Source organism: Perca flavescens, chromosome 13 (genome assembly GCF_004354835.1).
Source record: "Perca flavescens isolate YP-PL-M2 chromosome 13, PFLA_1.0, whole genome shotgun sequence".
Lineage (NCBI taxonomy): Eukaryota > Metazoa > Chordata > Actinopteri > Perciformes > Percidae > Perca > Perca flavescens.
The window spans coordinates 22,832,404-22,847,124 of NC_041343.1; the positions used below are offsets into that span (position 1 = coordinate 22,832,404).

The 14,721-nt window shown below is 38.1% G+C and overlaps 1 protein-coding gene across 2 annotated transcripts in view; it reads left to right on the plus strand.

Moving 5' to 3' along the window:
• acsl6 (acyl-CoA synthetase long chain family member 6) overlaps nucleotides 1-13,096 on the plus strand; it is a 35,819-nt gene extending 22,723 nt beyond the window's left edge. For both annotated transcript variants that reach the window (XM_028596421.1, XM_028596420.1), the window contains 13 exons: nucleotides 634-685; nucleotides 3,087-3,160; nucleotides 3,385-3,462; nucleotides 5,098-5,232; nucleotides 5,679-5,813; nucleotides 6,541-6,636; nucleotides 6,976-7,048; nucleotides 9,850-9,938; nucleotides 10,449-10,565; nucleotides 10,737-10,880; nucleotides 11,151-11,252; nucleotides 11,329-11,400; nucleotides 11,767-13,096. In XM_028596421.1, coding sequence (XP_028452222.1) covers nucleotides 634-685; nucleotides 3,087-3,160; nucleotides 3,385-3,462; nucleotides 5,098-5,232; nucleotides 5,679-5,813; nucleotides 6,541-6,636; nucleotides 6,976-7,048; nucleotides 9,850-9,938; nucleotides 10,449-10,565; nucleotides 10,737-10,880; nucleotides 11,151-11,252; nucleotides 11,329-11,400; nucleotides 11,767-11,907 — 1,308 coding nt within the window. In that variant the 3' untranslated portion in view covers nucleotides 11,908-13,096. The remainder of the gene's footprint in view (nucleotides 1-633; nucleotides 686-3,086; nucleotides 3,161-3,384; nucleotides 3,463-5,097; nucleotides 5,233-5,678; nucleotides 5,814-6,540; nucleotides 6,637-6,975; nucleotides 7,049-9,849; nucleotides 9,939-10,448; nucleotides 10,566-10,736; nucleotides 10,881-11,150; nucleotides 11,253-11,328; nucleotides 11,401-11,766) is intronic.
• The last annotated feature ends 1,625 nt before the right edge of the window (nucleotides 13,097-14,721 follow it).

Consider the following 14,721-nt stretch of genomic DNA (forward strand, 5'->3'; position numbering starts at 1 on the left):
TACTTTCTAAACGTCTTAGTACTTCCAAGTATTCTTGACTTACTTACGTCTTAGTATTTAGCTCAAAGCACCACTGTGCCTGAGTACAGCCTCTCAGAGCCGTAAGTATGGCTGTAGACGCAAAACATATATATGAAACACATGAGACTGTGTTGCTGAAAGCTTTTACATTTGCTGTTAATAATATATAAATAATAATAAAGCATCTGTAATTTGACAGATTTCTATGGCTTCATTTACATTTTGGTGGTGTTTACAGATTAAACACTGGGCCAGTTACAATTCAGCCCCAAGCCTCTTGCCAGCTAAGCAAGTATTTACTCTCTGTTGACAATAAGGGAGAGAATAACTTCAAATAGTGAGTGCATTGAATGCACTTCAAAGAAAGTTTTGATGACAACTTTTTGGCAATTTACACATTAACTCTGTACGTCCTATTGTTGGTACGGTGGCAGAGAAAGGGGCCAGAGCTAATGACTATAAATACTGTACGTAAACATGCAACATTCCTTAATCTATTTGACAGGTTTTTGTGCAGGTTGCTATCAAGAAAGCTGTAAGACGTAGAAGTTCATCTCATTATAAGTTACATTGAAATTTCGTGCTCTGACCGATACCATTTTGTCTCCACAGCCACCATTGCCAGATGACCTGTCCATTGTTTGTTTCACCAGTGGAACCACAGGTAGTCATTTTGTAAATTGTGTAAATAACATGCATTATTTGTGTCTGGTGCTGAGAATCCTGTCATTCAGGATCATTGGCTGTGAGGCTAACTGACCAACAGTGCTATCAATAACTTTATTACTGTTGCCGTTACTATTACGTTAAGTCCTTTTACAGCCTGGTAACGGCAGAACCATCACACATGTTCATCTTTAAAGGAAAAATAAGAAAAGATAGACTTAATATTATAAAAGCAACATTAGATTTGGTCCATTAAGTATTTAAAAATGCACAATTTGGAAGGACATTTTTATTTTTGTGCTTCTGTTAAACTGCTTCTCTGTGAGGATCTGTGTGCATATCCATGCAAAACATTTCCCATACTGCACCATGCCAAGCCAAGGTACACTATGGCCCAATTTAATATGTAGACAACCATACCTTTAACATACCTTTAAGAATGTTTCCCTCCAGCTTATTACTTGCTGCACTTACATGTTTACAAAGGCTTAAGTTCACTGAGCGGTGTTGTCCCATTAAATTCTAGTCAAACAGTAATATGTTCTCAGACTCATAATCAAATATACTCTTTGTTCTTCCTATGGTTGTCTATTGATAAGTTATAACACAGAGTTAACCAATATTTTATGAATGCATATAAAACTGCAAAGCTGCAGTGGTCAGCCTTAATAAATAAATAAAATGGCATTTGATGGGAAAGGACAACCTGCTGATGACACACCTGTTACAGTCATAACATTTGTCATATGTAGGCCATACTTTTTTTGTTAAGAAGACCATTGTGTTAAAGTTAAACGTCCATGACTACACAGCAATAAACACTGTAAATGATTTAAAGCATAGAAGATTGGGGTTTCTTGTTAATCAGAAGAGTTTGCGGGAAATTTCTAAGAATGTTGTTTGGTATGTCAAAAATCTGTCTTAAATTCAGTATACGGTCATTTTTGTGTAATGCATTTAGATTTATTTTGCTAAGAAAAACACAATACAAAAGTATACCACATTAAAATTCACATTTGGAATAGGGAAGCTCTCTTATTGCTGGGAGTATAATGACTTTTGGACCTAGACGTGGAACTATTGCTCTAATTGAAGGCGAGACGGGAAGACAAGCATTTACTGTAAATGAATCCAGTTTCTTCACAGCAGCAGTGAATTATATATATATATATCCTTTTTGTCCTGAAATGCCAGAGGATGACACATTCATGTTAGTGGGGAAGCAACACTGTTTTTTCGGGAGGTCTTTTATTAACCAACAGACAAGGGAACAAATGCAGGTCACCTAAAGACACACAGCTCTAGGGTCCATTGAAAACGCTGCCACCTTCTGGCTTTCAAAGAGACATGAGAGACATGCAGCCACTCCAACATGGGGTTAAAGTTTTCACGTATCACTTTCCATTTCCCGAGAATTCCCTCCGTCTTTGTGGCCACATCTATTCGGCTCGTTTACTGCTGTGGGTGTCAGACAACACATCTGGAAAGAGGAACACTTTATTTAAGAGTAATTGCTTCACAGCCACTAATGTGTGTGTAGAAAGGACTATGCAATGTAATGGCATTTCTGTAACTTGGGAGAAAAATGGTAATTTTAGTCTGTTGTAGAAATTGCCAAACATTCAAGAAAAACATGTGATTTAGGGATTTTCTTTTTTCACGGAGAAAGACCTTTTTTCAATTGTGACATAACAGATTTGTAATTTTCCACTTCCACTTCCAATAATGGTGACACATGGTTTCGAAACAGTCTGGTGATTTAAGTAAAATAATTGTGACCGTGTATTTATAGATTTTAGAGGCAAAGGAACATAAAGAGAGACAATCAACATTCCCAAATTTTTATATTTTATAGGATTAAATGAATAATACATTTAGAAATAATAATGTAGAGTATTATATTGAAAAAGTAGTCTTTTCAACAGATATACAGCACATATACATTATGTATTTGTGTGTACAGACTGCACATGCTGTTGTCCATCAGTGCAGGTATTAAAGTGTGCAAATAAGAAAAGACTACTTAAGGGTGAAACGATTTGAAGAGATCACTGTCTCCCTTTGGGAAAATTCACTTTATTAAATTAACTTAAATTATGTTACATTTTTACATATTGTCATTAGCCTACAGTATGTCTCTGCTTTGCGTTTCACACCTGATTTTACACTATTTAACAGTCCAAAAACACGATGATCCTTTTTTTTTTTTTTTTTATCCCAAATCATTTTTGGGTTCCAAGACATAAAATGTAATTACAATTCAGATGAATTTCCCGCAAAACCCAGGTTTGTCTTTCATTGTCTGATTCCTTGGATGATTGCATGATCCTTGGCCAGGTGAGGGGAATTTCACTTCATTGATGTTGGTGTGGGTGTGTGTTTTCTGTCTGCTTACAAAGGAAACCCAAAGGGAGTTATGCTCACCCATGGGAACGTGGTGGCAGATTTCTCAGGCTTCCTCAAAGTAACCGACGTGAGTGACTGTGTTTTCTTTTGTCATTTTCCTAGGAAATCTTTCATAGCAATACCCCAGCTACCCCGCAGTCAATCAATATTTAAATACGATGTCTGACTTTGTTAAGTGATTCATCAGTCTGGTTTTATTTTGTTTTTTCTTTTCCCCTCTAACTTTTATTACAGTTGTCGTGTTGCAAGATCCTTTTAAATCTAATTGTTTCCTTTCTTCTGATGCTGCAGAAAGTCATTTTTCCCAACCAAGATGATTGCCTCATTTCCTTCCTGCCACTGGCTCACATGTTCGAGAGGCTCATTGAGGTAAATGGGCTGAACTGAGATCCTTGTCCACTGGATTGAGATGGTTATGCAATCGGATGCTTGGAGTGTGGCGGGGGCAGAGGAAGGATCTGTGACTTTATAGGCATTCATGTGAACTGTTTAGTGTGTGGGAAGGATAAAGAGTGGGAGGGAGGGGGAGGCTGTGTTTTTCTTTCCTTCTCCTTTTCTTTGGTTTAGTTTTGATGAATGCCATACCTGCCTTTTACAGCCACTGGTGCATGTGCGCGCACGTGTGCACACACACACACACACACACATCTGAGAATAATAGAGTATTTTCTTATATGCACACAGGAAACAACATTATTGAGAGAAATCAGACTGATGGGCACAGTAATAGGAGCATGTACCATTTGTCCTTACAGTGCCTGACTTCTGCCTCGGTTGTTTGCCTGCAACACACAAGCAGAGTTGTCAGTGACTTAGGTCACACTCAGACACAGGAAACCATCTAATTTCCCCAGAGAGCAGCACATCAGACCGCACAATTGAAGCAAGCTCAAGAGTCTCTCTCTCTCACACACACACACACACACACACACACACACACACACACACACACACAGAAAAACACCTCCATTTCTGACAGGCCTGCCACTGATCTGTCAATAAAAGGCAAAAAAGAGGGCAGACCTTCCGCTTCGCTGTGTGGCCTCAGAAACAGGAACAGGGTCACAAAAGGTGCATGTTTTTGACTGGCACTTGACAACGAAGATTGTGTGTTTAGTTAATCCTTATTCTAATCCATATTCTGTCTGTATAAGTAACACAACCTGCAAATGATCTGTAAAAGGGTGTGGTTGAGTTTGTTTCTTTGTGTGGTTGGAAAAAAACAAGTTAACTGTAACTCTCATTTGAAATATCTTTTGCATTTGCACTCAGTTTGTACAAGAATTATCAACCGACTTCAAGTTGCAGAACAATGTGCACACTACAGATCTACAGATTCTTGGTTGTTTGATTTCTGCGTTGTTGATTTGAGTCAGAGTTATGCAAGTGTAATTAACACCACTGATATCTCTTCCCCCCGGGTGCAGGATCACCGGGTAGAAAGGAGAGTAGTAGTAGCAGTCAGACATTTCACTCATGATTAATAGATTACTAAATAATGAGTAACTCTTGCTGCTGCTAACTTGAGTTAATCCTCTGTGAGTGTTGATATTTCCACTTACGTATGAGTGTAAAACACAGAAGTCATGCCTCAACATATAATACAGAGTATCTTGTTGCAAAATAATCTGTAAATTCTCCAAAAAAAAAACTAGCTCATTTTAGTTTACTTCAAAGACCCAAAAGACTAAGTTGTCCACCACTCACCTGCTTAAACATTTTACAATTTGTAAATGTGATACTTGTACTTTACTCTGGTATTTTCCTATTATGCTAACTTCTTCTTCTACTTTACTCAATTTCAGTTTGAAATATTGTCCCTGTACTCTGAACTATTGATTGGAGAAGTGCTATTTGAATAAATATTACGTCCGGGAATTTCTATCAATTGATTTTTATCTAAAACCTTAAATTATTTTACCTGTGTCAGTGTTAGGATTTTGTCTATAGAAGATACCTGACAGCTAGTAACATTAGGCCCACTATTTGTGTCTGACTCTGCAGTCTGTGGTGTACTGCCATGGAGGACGAATTGGGTTCTATCAGGGCGACATCCGTCTCCTCCCAGATGATATGAAGGCCCTGCGGCCCACCATTTTCCCTGTGGTGCCTCGGCTGCTCAACCGCATGTACGACAAGGTGAGATGAACGGATAAAGAAAAGGCTTTTTAGGAATCTGATGTTTGTTTGTTCTGCTGGCGATTAAGCAGTTTGGCTGTATAGTTCATTGTGAGTTTCTCTAGCAAAAAACTGCTGTAAAAATGACTATTGTCTGGGAATCGGACACCTACACTGACAGGGATTTGTGGTTTGAAAATCAAATAAAGTTGGTCACCACTACTGTTTTTCATTTGAAGTCCAGTTTCTTCAGAAATTCATTATATGCAATAAAAACCTCTAAGAGAGTTGGTACATTAATAATGTGAAAGAAGGAATGAGAGTTTTGTTCTTGCACTTATTGTGGTGTTACATGCTTCTTGCTCATTTTGGGGCAATTTACATGAATACATGTTTTTAACCGCTGGAATGAGAAGGGCCTGTCCCCAACCAAACAAACTTGTATTTTGTCTTTGTCTCCTCTGCAGATCTTCAGCCAGGCTAACACCCCATTGAAGCGCTGGCTGCTCAACTTTGCTGCCAAGAGAAAAGGTGCTGAAGTAAGCAGAGGGATCATTCGCAGTGACAGCTTATGGGACAAAATCTTCTTCAGTAAAATTCAGGTAAATACTGTTTCCTCTCCCAGAGCTAAATGTGCTACTATGGACTTATGTTACATGAGCTGGTGATATCCTGTAACATCACTATACACAACATATACTTCTGTATACTCAGGGTATTTTTGAAAAAAAAATAACTGGAGAATTTGTGGAAGTAAATTACTGTATGATGAAGTTGAGTTAAGAGCGCAGTTGAAGCTAAAGCCTAATTTCTACATTGGAGTTTTTATCCTAAATGCCACCAGTTCTAAGGTATGTAAGTATGTGCATTTGTACAGGAAAGACTGTTGATTTTGTATTAAGAGTTTAATACCCAAAAACCAACTAACCTGCTTCATCAGGACTGCATGGGTGTGGGTTTTGTTTTCAGATTTTGTTTATTACCAACTGTCATCAGATTCAGATGTTGCTAAATCCTGATTGGTGCTCAGAAACACATGATCTCATTTTACCAACCAAGCCCAACATACTTTTTTACATACTTCTTTGAAAAAAAAGAAAACCAGAAATGTAAAATACCAAAGAATTGTTCAAACTTTGGCAGATAATTGTGTGTTCATGTTGGACCCTGTCGCATACAGTAAGAAGCAGATTGGCAAAGAAAGATTTCCACTGCCTTGAGTACAGTACAAACAATAAATTCATGATTTGTTTTTGTATTAATATTATTTTAAGAAAAACTGAAAATGAAGACCTTTATGTCCTGATGATTTGTTTCCTCTCTGTGCAGGCCAGCCTCGGAGGAAGACTGAGGATGATTATAACAGGAGCGGCTCCCACCTCGCCTGCTGTCCTGGGATTTCTCAGAGCAGCACTGGGATGCCAGGTCAGACACACACAAACATTCACATAATGAATTCTCTAGGCCATAGCAATAACAACTACGTGCTTAACCCAAACCCAAACCCTTACCTTAACCAATACTTAGTTCTAACCTTAAGCCAAAAACTAAGTATAAACCCTTTAAACCCTTTAAAGAAGTGAGGACCAGACAAAATGTCCCCACTCTCAAGGCCTAAAACTCAAACTGGTCCTCACAAAGATAGGTATATACCAGCATACAGTACATGCATACACATACACATTCACATACATGAATGAATGAATGTGGGTGCACTCAAAGACCTTACACAACCCTCTCAACATTGCCTGTGTCTGTGTGTAGGTGTACGAAGCGTATGGCCAGACAGAGTGCACAGCTGGCTGCACCTTTACCACACCTGGAGACTGGACCCCAGGTGAGCGTTTATGTAATTGGCCTAGAAATGGAAGACAAAACCTTATCTCTGCCAGACTCACTGAAGTTGTTTACTAGACTAGAGGCTCAGTACAAAGGTCTAAAAGTGACATGGTTGAGTCATCATTTTAAGAAGTAAACTACTCCCATGCTGTGACAGTGTTTAGTTAGGGTTTCTGTGTCTGTAAACCTGACAAGTGAACTGCTGCTCCCTGAATCCCCCTGATATTAAAACATTTTTTGGTGAAATTGCCAAACTTACCCCTGTGCAGCGCACTGTGTAGTCACAGTAGCTCTGATAATGACGTAATTACTCAGACCCTCAGGCCTTATGAGCTCTGCTCCCAGTGAACGTTTTCTTGATTACACTCGGATGGAAAGATAGCAGGGCGTGAGTCAGGGGGCGGCTGTAAAGTTGATCGAGAAAGAAAAAGGAGAGGCCTAGAAGAAAAGAAAATTGTTGGGCAACATTATTTATAATTGCCTGTACATATTTACCCTTTAGGCGCTTACATTTTTGTGTTGGCAGTGATGGTAATTTTCCTAGGGAACTTTATCCAATTATTTAGACTTAAAGCTGTTCATGTATTACCTTTGTTATAGGTGTCTGATCAAAACTGCAGTCAACAACTTTCATAAAAATAAGTTTTTATCATATTTACTGAAACTGCCACTATATCCTTACATCATAAGACAATCTGTGAAAAAAACATGCCTATTCCTAGTGCTCCTAAAGGCATTTGCAAGATTCCACCGCACCTGAAGGAAAACAACCAATCAGATCCGAGGAGTCTCTCACGCAGTTTCAATCACTGCTCATGATGACTCAAACTTTCAAACTAGGCAGCCAAATATGGATGAAGATTCTGTCACTGCATTGTCTACTTCTTTCCTGGAACCTTGCAAGTGCAATTAAGAGCACTAGGAGTGATAATGTGATTTTTTTTTCATCTGTCTCGTGTACTACTTTCAGGATATAGTGACAATTTCAGCACATATGACAAAACTTGTTTTATAAAAGTTACTAACTGAACCTTTAAGTCATCAAATAATAGTTTTTTAGCTACAGCAAAATAAACCCTTGCATTTTAATACGTCACCTTTGTTTCTCATCTAGGATGTACATTTTAAATCAATTAAATCTGCCTACCCTAACTTAATGCCTAACCTAATACCTACCTTCATCTTTTTTCACCAGGCCTTGACACTTTAATAGCCCAAAACACGTGCATTTAAGGGTTTATGCTATCTAACTGCCTGCATACAACATGAATAAAATAAAATAACACTACACCAAAATCACCACACAGCTTATTGCTGTATTGCTGAGAGCCTGGTGAACATAACATCACCTGCTCAGTTACATTTGTTTACTCTGTGTGGACATAGCTTTAACTACACTAGTTTTTTTGTATAGAGTAGGCTCAGTAGGTAAACCACAGTGAGTACTTTAATCTTATTAAATTCACCAAATAAATCCACTTAATGGCTGAAGGGAAGGTGGAGACGAAGGTGATGGGTGAGGATTTTAGTCATCTTGAATTACATCATCTGCATAATGCACACAGGGATACAATTTAACAGAAATTGAGTCAACTCACTGGCTAATATTTGTTGTCTTTAAGAAACCTGGGGGCTTTAGTTTGTAAAAGTAATGGCACTGTATGACCTTGCAATTAAAAAAAGACGGCTTTAGTAAAACTAATTGAAGAAAATGACTTAAAAGTTTCTTAACTGTTGTTTTGGCAGAACTATATGGAAAAGTCCCAATCCTGACCTTTGACCTTTCTAGCATTAAGCAGCTAGTACAATTTTGTGAGACAGTGTGGTCTTTTATTTTTCTTCTTGTACATACACTTGAATTTGTTTTTGTTTGAATAAATAAAAGTATAGTCTTGCATTTCCAGATGTCCACAGTGCTGTACCAGCACAGGAGTTTGGTCTGGCTACAAGAGTTAACATTCTGGCATAGGGGAAAAAATGTGCTCGCTTGTTAGTATTTCTCAAACCAATCACACCGCGTGAAAGACGCTCCGCATGTCATGCTTTATCCCAGCACTTAACATCCGGTAAGCCAGACTAGTAAAAGGCTAATCACATACAGTATAATGTACATTTAGAAACGGTGCTGCCAGAAACATTAAAAGAGTAGATTGATCTCTTACTTGAGGCCAGATACTGTTTGATTACTGCTATGTAACTGGAGTAGAAGTAAACCTACTTCAGTACTTCAAAAGTCAGTTTATGAAAAAAAGATCCTCATTTAAATTTACTCTTAGTTGCCTTGACCCTTGAACTGTAGGAAAACTGGCACAATACAATTTGTATCATTGTATATCAGCCAAAACCACAACATGACAGTACAGTATTTGCTTCAGCCTGTTGTGGGGTTTGCAGCACTGAAAAAGAACAGTTAGATAGCACTCACTATGTTGACTAACATCAAAATGTAGTCTATCACCCCCCCTACTGCTCCGTTCTGATATTTCATGAAATCTTTGTATTTCTATTAAAAAATAAGTTTTTTTGTGTAAAAATGATCCCTCCTCCTCACACATTTGGTTTCAAGTAAACATCAAATGTGCTTATTGTTGAGTTTAGAGTACAATGTATAATTATAAATGGTTGTTTGTTATTTTCTTTAGGAAATTCACTCAACAGTGGACAGTGTTAGCAGCGACAACGGCCGCATGTGGGGGGGGAATCGGACAGTCCAAGTTGAGACTAAAGAAGGAAAAAATAAAAAAAAAGGTTATTTTGGTGAGTTTTTAATTGTTTTGTTTGTTCTGACCATGTAAATAGGTCATGTTGGGGCCCCACTGCCATGTAACCTCATCAAACTGGTGGATGTTCCTGACAAGAACTACTTTGCCTCTAAGGGAGAGGGAGAGGTAAGGAACATGATTTTGAAAGAAAGAAAGAAAGAAAGAAACATACACACTGTACATATTTGTATGATTATGTGTGTGTGTGTGTGTGTGTGTGTGTGTGTGTGTGTGTGTGTGTGTGTGTGTGTGTGTGTGTGTCATCATGATTTCCACACGTCAGAGGGCTAACCATAAGCTTGTTTGAAATTTTACAATGCTGCTTTATATACTCATATATCTTAACGTGCCAAGATAACAAGGGCAAAGATATGAGGTGTTTAAAACAACAACATTTAAAAAAATATATTACTAGATCAAAAAAAGTTTTTTTAAATCTAGGAGTTGACATGCAGTGCACATAACCAAGAGAATAAAAGCGTCATATAAAATAAACACGTCCATTTGTTTTAAGAATAAAAAGGTGTAAAAGGTATTGACTTTTGAAAACCAGTGTTAGGGTTTGTACAGGAGATACAGTGTATATAGTTTACCTCTGACCTCGATTCTTTTCCACTCTTCTAATCTACCATCTAGGTTTGTGTGAAGGGACCAAACGTGTTTAAGGGGTACCTCAAAGACCCAGAGAGGACGGCCGAGACGCTGGATGCAGACAGCTGGCTTCACACCGGAGACATCGGCAAATGGTTGCCTGTATGTACATACAGTAAAACTCACATCAGACTAAAGATTATTTAGGCATTGTAATTAAGTATTTTATATTACATGGCATTTGATTTAATTAATGCTTTGTTTTTACATGAGTACCTCCCGGGATTTGTCATCCTGTTTCTTCTTCTTGTCATTTATTCTCCTCTCCTGTAGAATGGCACACTAAAGATCATTGACAGGAAGAAGCACATCTTCAAGTTGGCGCAGGGCGAGTACATCTCCCCTGAGAAGATCGAGAACATCTACATTAGAAGTGAACCTGTGGCACAGCTCTATGTTCATGGAGATAGCCTGCAGGTAAGAATACTAAAACAAACACACATGATCTTAATGTCGGATAGACCTTGATTAATCTAATTCTTACCTGTACACGTTAAGCTTTCCAAGGTGCAAATTAAATTAGTGGCTCCTGAGAGCCTGGGGCTGGGAGCATGTCTGAGCTATGGTTCTTGTGCTCCATTTCAAGTCAGGACAAATATAATACACAATCATCTGTCTTGTGCTAATTTTCAAGATGATTTAGTACACAATCTTTTGACTTTTTTCGTTTGGGTTTGCTCTTTCAAGTCCTGTTTGGTGGGAATTGTGGTTCCTGATCCTGAAGTCATGCCTGAATGGGCCAAGAAAAAAGGCATAATAGGCACCTACAAGGACCTCTGTAAAAACACGGTAGGTGGCACGCAGCTCAAATGTCAATAATAATAAAGAATTCTACGGAAATTAATTTTTATTTTTTAATCAACAGGAATTAAAGAAAGCAATCCTTAAAGATCTGGTGCATCTGGGCAAGGCCAGTGGCCTGCACTCTTTTGAGCAGGTAGGTAGGCAGTTATGTGTTTGGGTTTGAGGCAAAAACAGTTCGCTCTGCCTTTTGTTGTAGCAGTATTTGTATGAATATATATATATATATATATATATATATATATATTCATATTTCTTAAAACAAATAAAGTCAGTTATTCGCCTAGGTGCTTGTTCCCGTGGATAAGCAAAGGTTTAGCTGAAAAATACTGTATATTACAGGACTCATGCCAAGACTTGTAATATTGCCTAAAATTACACAAGGGTTTTTGTCTGTTCTTAAAGTTATATAACCCAAGCAGCTTGCAGTAATTTAGGAAAGACTCTCAAGAAATCTTGGTCTCATTCAACATCTTTTCAATTCTTCATTTTCCATTTACAGGTGAAAAACATCTACATCCACAATCAGATGTTCTCCATTGTAAACGGCCTCCTGACTCCGACACTTAAGGCCAAGAGACCAGAGCTGAAGGAGTTCTTCAAGGAGAAGATCGACCAACTCTACAGCAGCATCTCCATGTGAAGGCCCGCAGACCTCATTTTCCTTCAAGCATCTTAAAACTAACACCTGCTTTGACCATTGTCCTGCAGTGGGACAAAGATGTGACATCTTGGGTTTAACATGCTTTGGGGAAACATCCCCCTTCTATGGAAGATTTAAAATGCTTAAATACAAAGAAATTAAGTGAAATGCAATACATGTAGTTATATGTTTTTCCCTTTTAGGAATGCATTTACTGTATCATAATTACACAAAAACATAAGTCAAAAAGAGAAATCAGCTTCTAGTCTGTTAACTGAATTGTTTTTTTTATTGTGACAATGAATTTTCTGTCACATTAAAAACATCACCAAACAAATTGGTGCATTTCAGTGTTGTCCAGCAGAGGGCAGTATAAACAGATAATTATCACACAATTTTGGCACAATAATTGTACAGAAAAAGCAAATGCATACAGTATTACAAGTATTTTAATTCACTTTATTACTTTGTTCGATTTGTATTAATTTAGGCATGGGAAATCTTCCACATATTGCCACCCCCTATCCACCCCAACAAACCATGCACAATGCTCTGTTAATTAATACATCAACATTTCATGTTGAGCAATCCATTCCTACTTTCCATCAATCTGCTTCTCCTCTCTTCTCCATCAGTTTAAACCCACCAGCCAAACACAACCTAAAGCCACAGTTGACGACAGCAAGCGGGATGTCTTTGTGTATAGTGTAGCTCAAGGAGATGTCTTGCTGATAACTTGTAGGACAGTAATGGACCTTATCCTTAGTGGAAAACAATAGATTTTCCTTTAATCAAACAAGCTGCTGTCAGCAGTGCTGCTCAGCAGTGCCTGATACATTTCCCCTGAGCTGACACAACAAAGATCAAACTTGTAACCCAGACCTCGTGCAATTTGACCAAAACTACACCCTCATGTTTGTGGTCACAATTAAGATAACAAGGTAAAGAGAGTAGCAGCTCCTGCCTTACAAATCATTGCTGTCTGCTCCATGTAGAGCATCTCAATGTTTGAGCCACTTCCAAATTCATTCATTAAATCCCCTCTACATGGCTGTGATCAGCAGTTAGCATGCAATATCCGTGTTTATGTAAAGGACTGGGCCACTGTAACAATCATCAAGGTTCACAAGTCAGTTCAATCACAACTTTCTTTACATCCATCTTTGCACAAATAGTATGTCAGGTAAAAGGAAAAAAGATAATGCAAAACCAGGGCTCAGGGCAATGCATGCAGTTTGCCCTGCAAGGCTGGCACCGTTAGCGTCTGACTTGAAAAAGAGTATTTCTTTGTGGCCATTAAAAGCAGGTTGTATGCAGCTGCCCACAGCCACTGCTGCTAGTGCAAGGCTTTGTAATGTAGGCAAAGCTGATGAATTCCACTCACTGGAGGAAAATAAAACAACCATCAACTTTTAAACAAAATAAACAATTTTTGGAGGGTTTACACATAGAAGTAATGTATAGGTTTTTTAAGTTGTTTACCGTCCCAAAGCATAAACAGTGTGGATGTACATAAATGAGGACAGCTAGATGTAAGCATATTTATTAAATCAATGGTTTGAATGGATTTCTTTCTCTCTTTTTGCGTGTAGTGAGATGAATTGTACTTATTTATTTATCTATTCTGCTGTAAAATGGAATCAGCACCATATCCTTGTAATGATTGAGTGCAGCAATAGGGATTAGGGAGGGTGGGAAACAAGGGCAATGAAATAAAGATATTATGGAATGATTTTAAACAGGTGTCTTGTTTCTTTTTTTCATGGTGTATTCAAGGCTCTCTGCATACAGGTTTTATTTTGAAAAGGCTTCCCTGGAAGTACTAGAGACAGGTATGAAAAAAAAAATTGTTGTGCTTGTACTCAGATCGTTTGCTGAAGTAAAAGTACCAACATGTAATAATAATAATAATAATAACAATAATAATAATAATAATAATAATAATAATAATTTATTTGATATAGCACCTTTTACAGACACAAAGTGCTTCAAACATTTGTAGAATTACAGTAGGATCCAAAACTGAAAATAAACAAGCAAAAACAAATACAAGACCAATGAAGGTAAAAGATTAAAAAAACAAAATCACAAAAGCGAGTTGAAACAAGTGTGTCTTCAGCTGCTTTCTAAAACCGAGACTGCGTAAGTTAATAGGAAGTGCGTTTCACAGAGTCGGAGCTACCACTTCAAAGGAACACTCACCTTTAGTTTTCAAACGAGTGCGTGGGACCACCGGTAATCCCTGGTTAGAAGACCTGAGGGACCTGTTAGTAGTGTACAGATGGAGCAGGTCAGAGATATAAACCGGCGCCTGACCATGCAATGCTTCATATGTAAGAACAAGAACTTTAAATTGGATCCTGAACTTGATTGGAAGCCAATGTAACAAGGATAAAACAGGAGTGATGTGTGACATCCTGCTGGGAAAACTTGCTGAGACAGGTGAAAACGGAGTTGCAGTAATCAAGCTGGGATGATATAAAACCATGAATGATCATCTAAAGTTCACATTGCGAAACCACGGCTCTAAGTTTAGCAATATTTCTCAGTTGAAAGAAACGTGCGGGTTAGTGATTTGATATGTTGGTCAAGAAACATATTATCATCAAATATAATGCCAAGATTTCGGAGTTTGGACTGTACAGCTGAAGAAGGGGACTCCAAAAGCTGACCACCCTTGGAGGCTGTAGTATCCAGAGCAACAATAAGGACTTTGGTCTTATCTTCATTAAGCTGCAAGAAATTGTTCGCCATCCAGTCCTTAACGGAAGACAAACATTTAAGCAGTACTGACACTTTGTTAGTCTCTTCCGG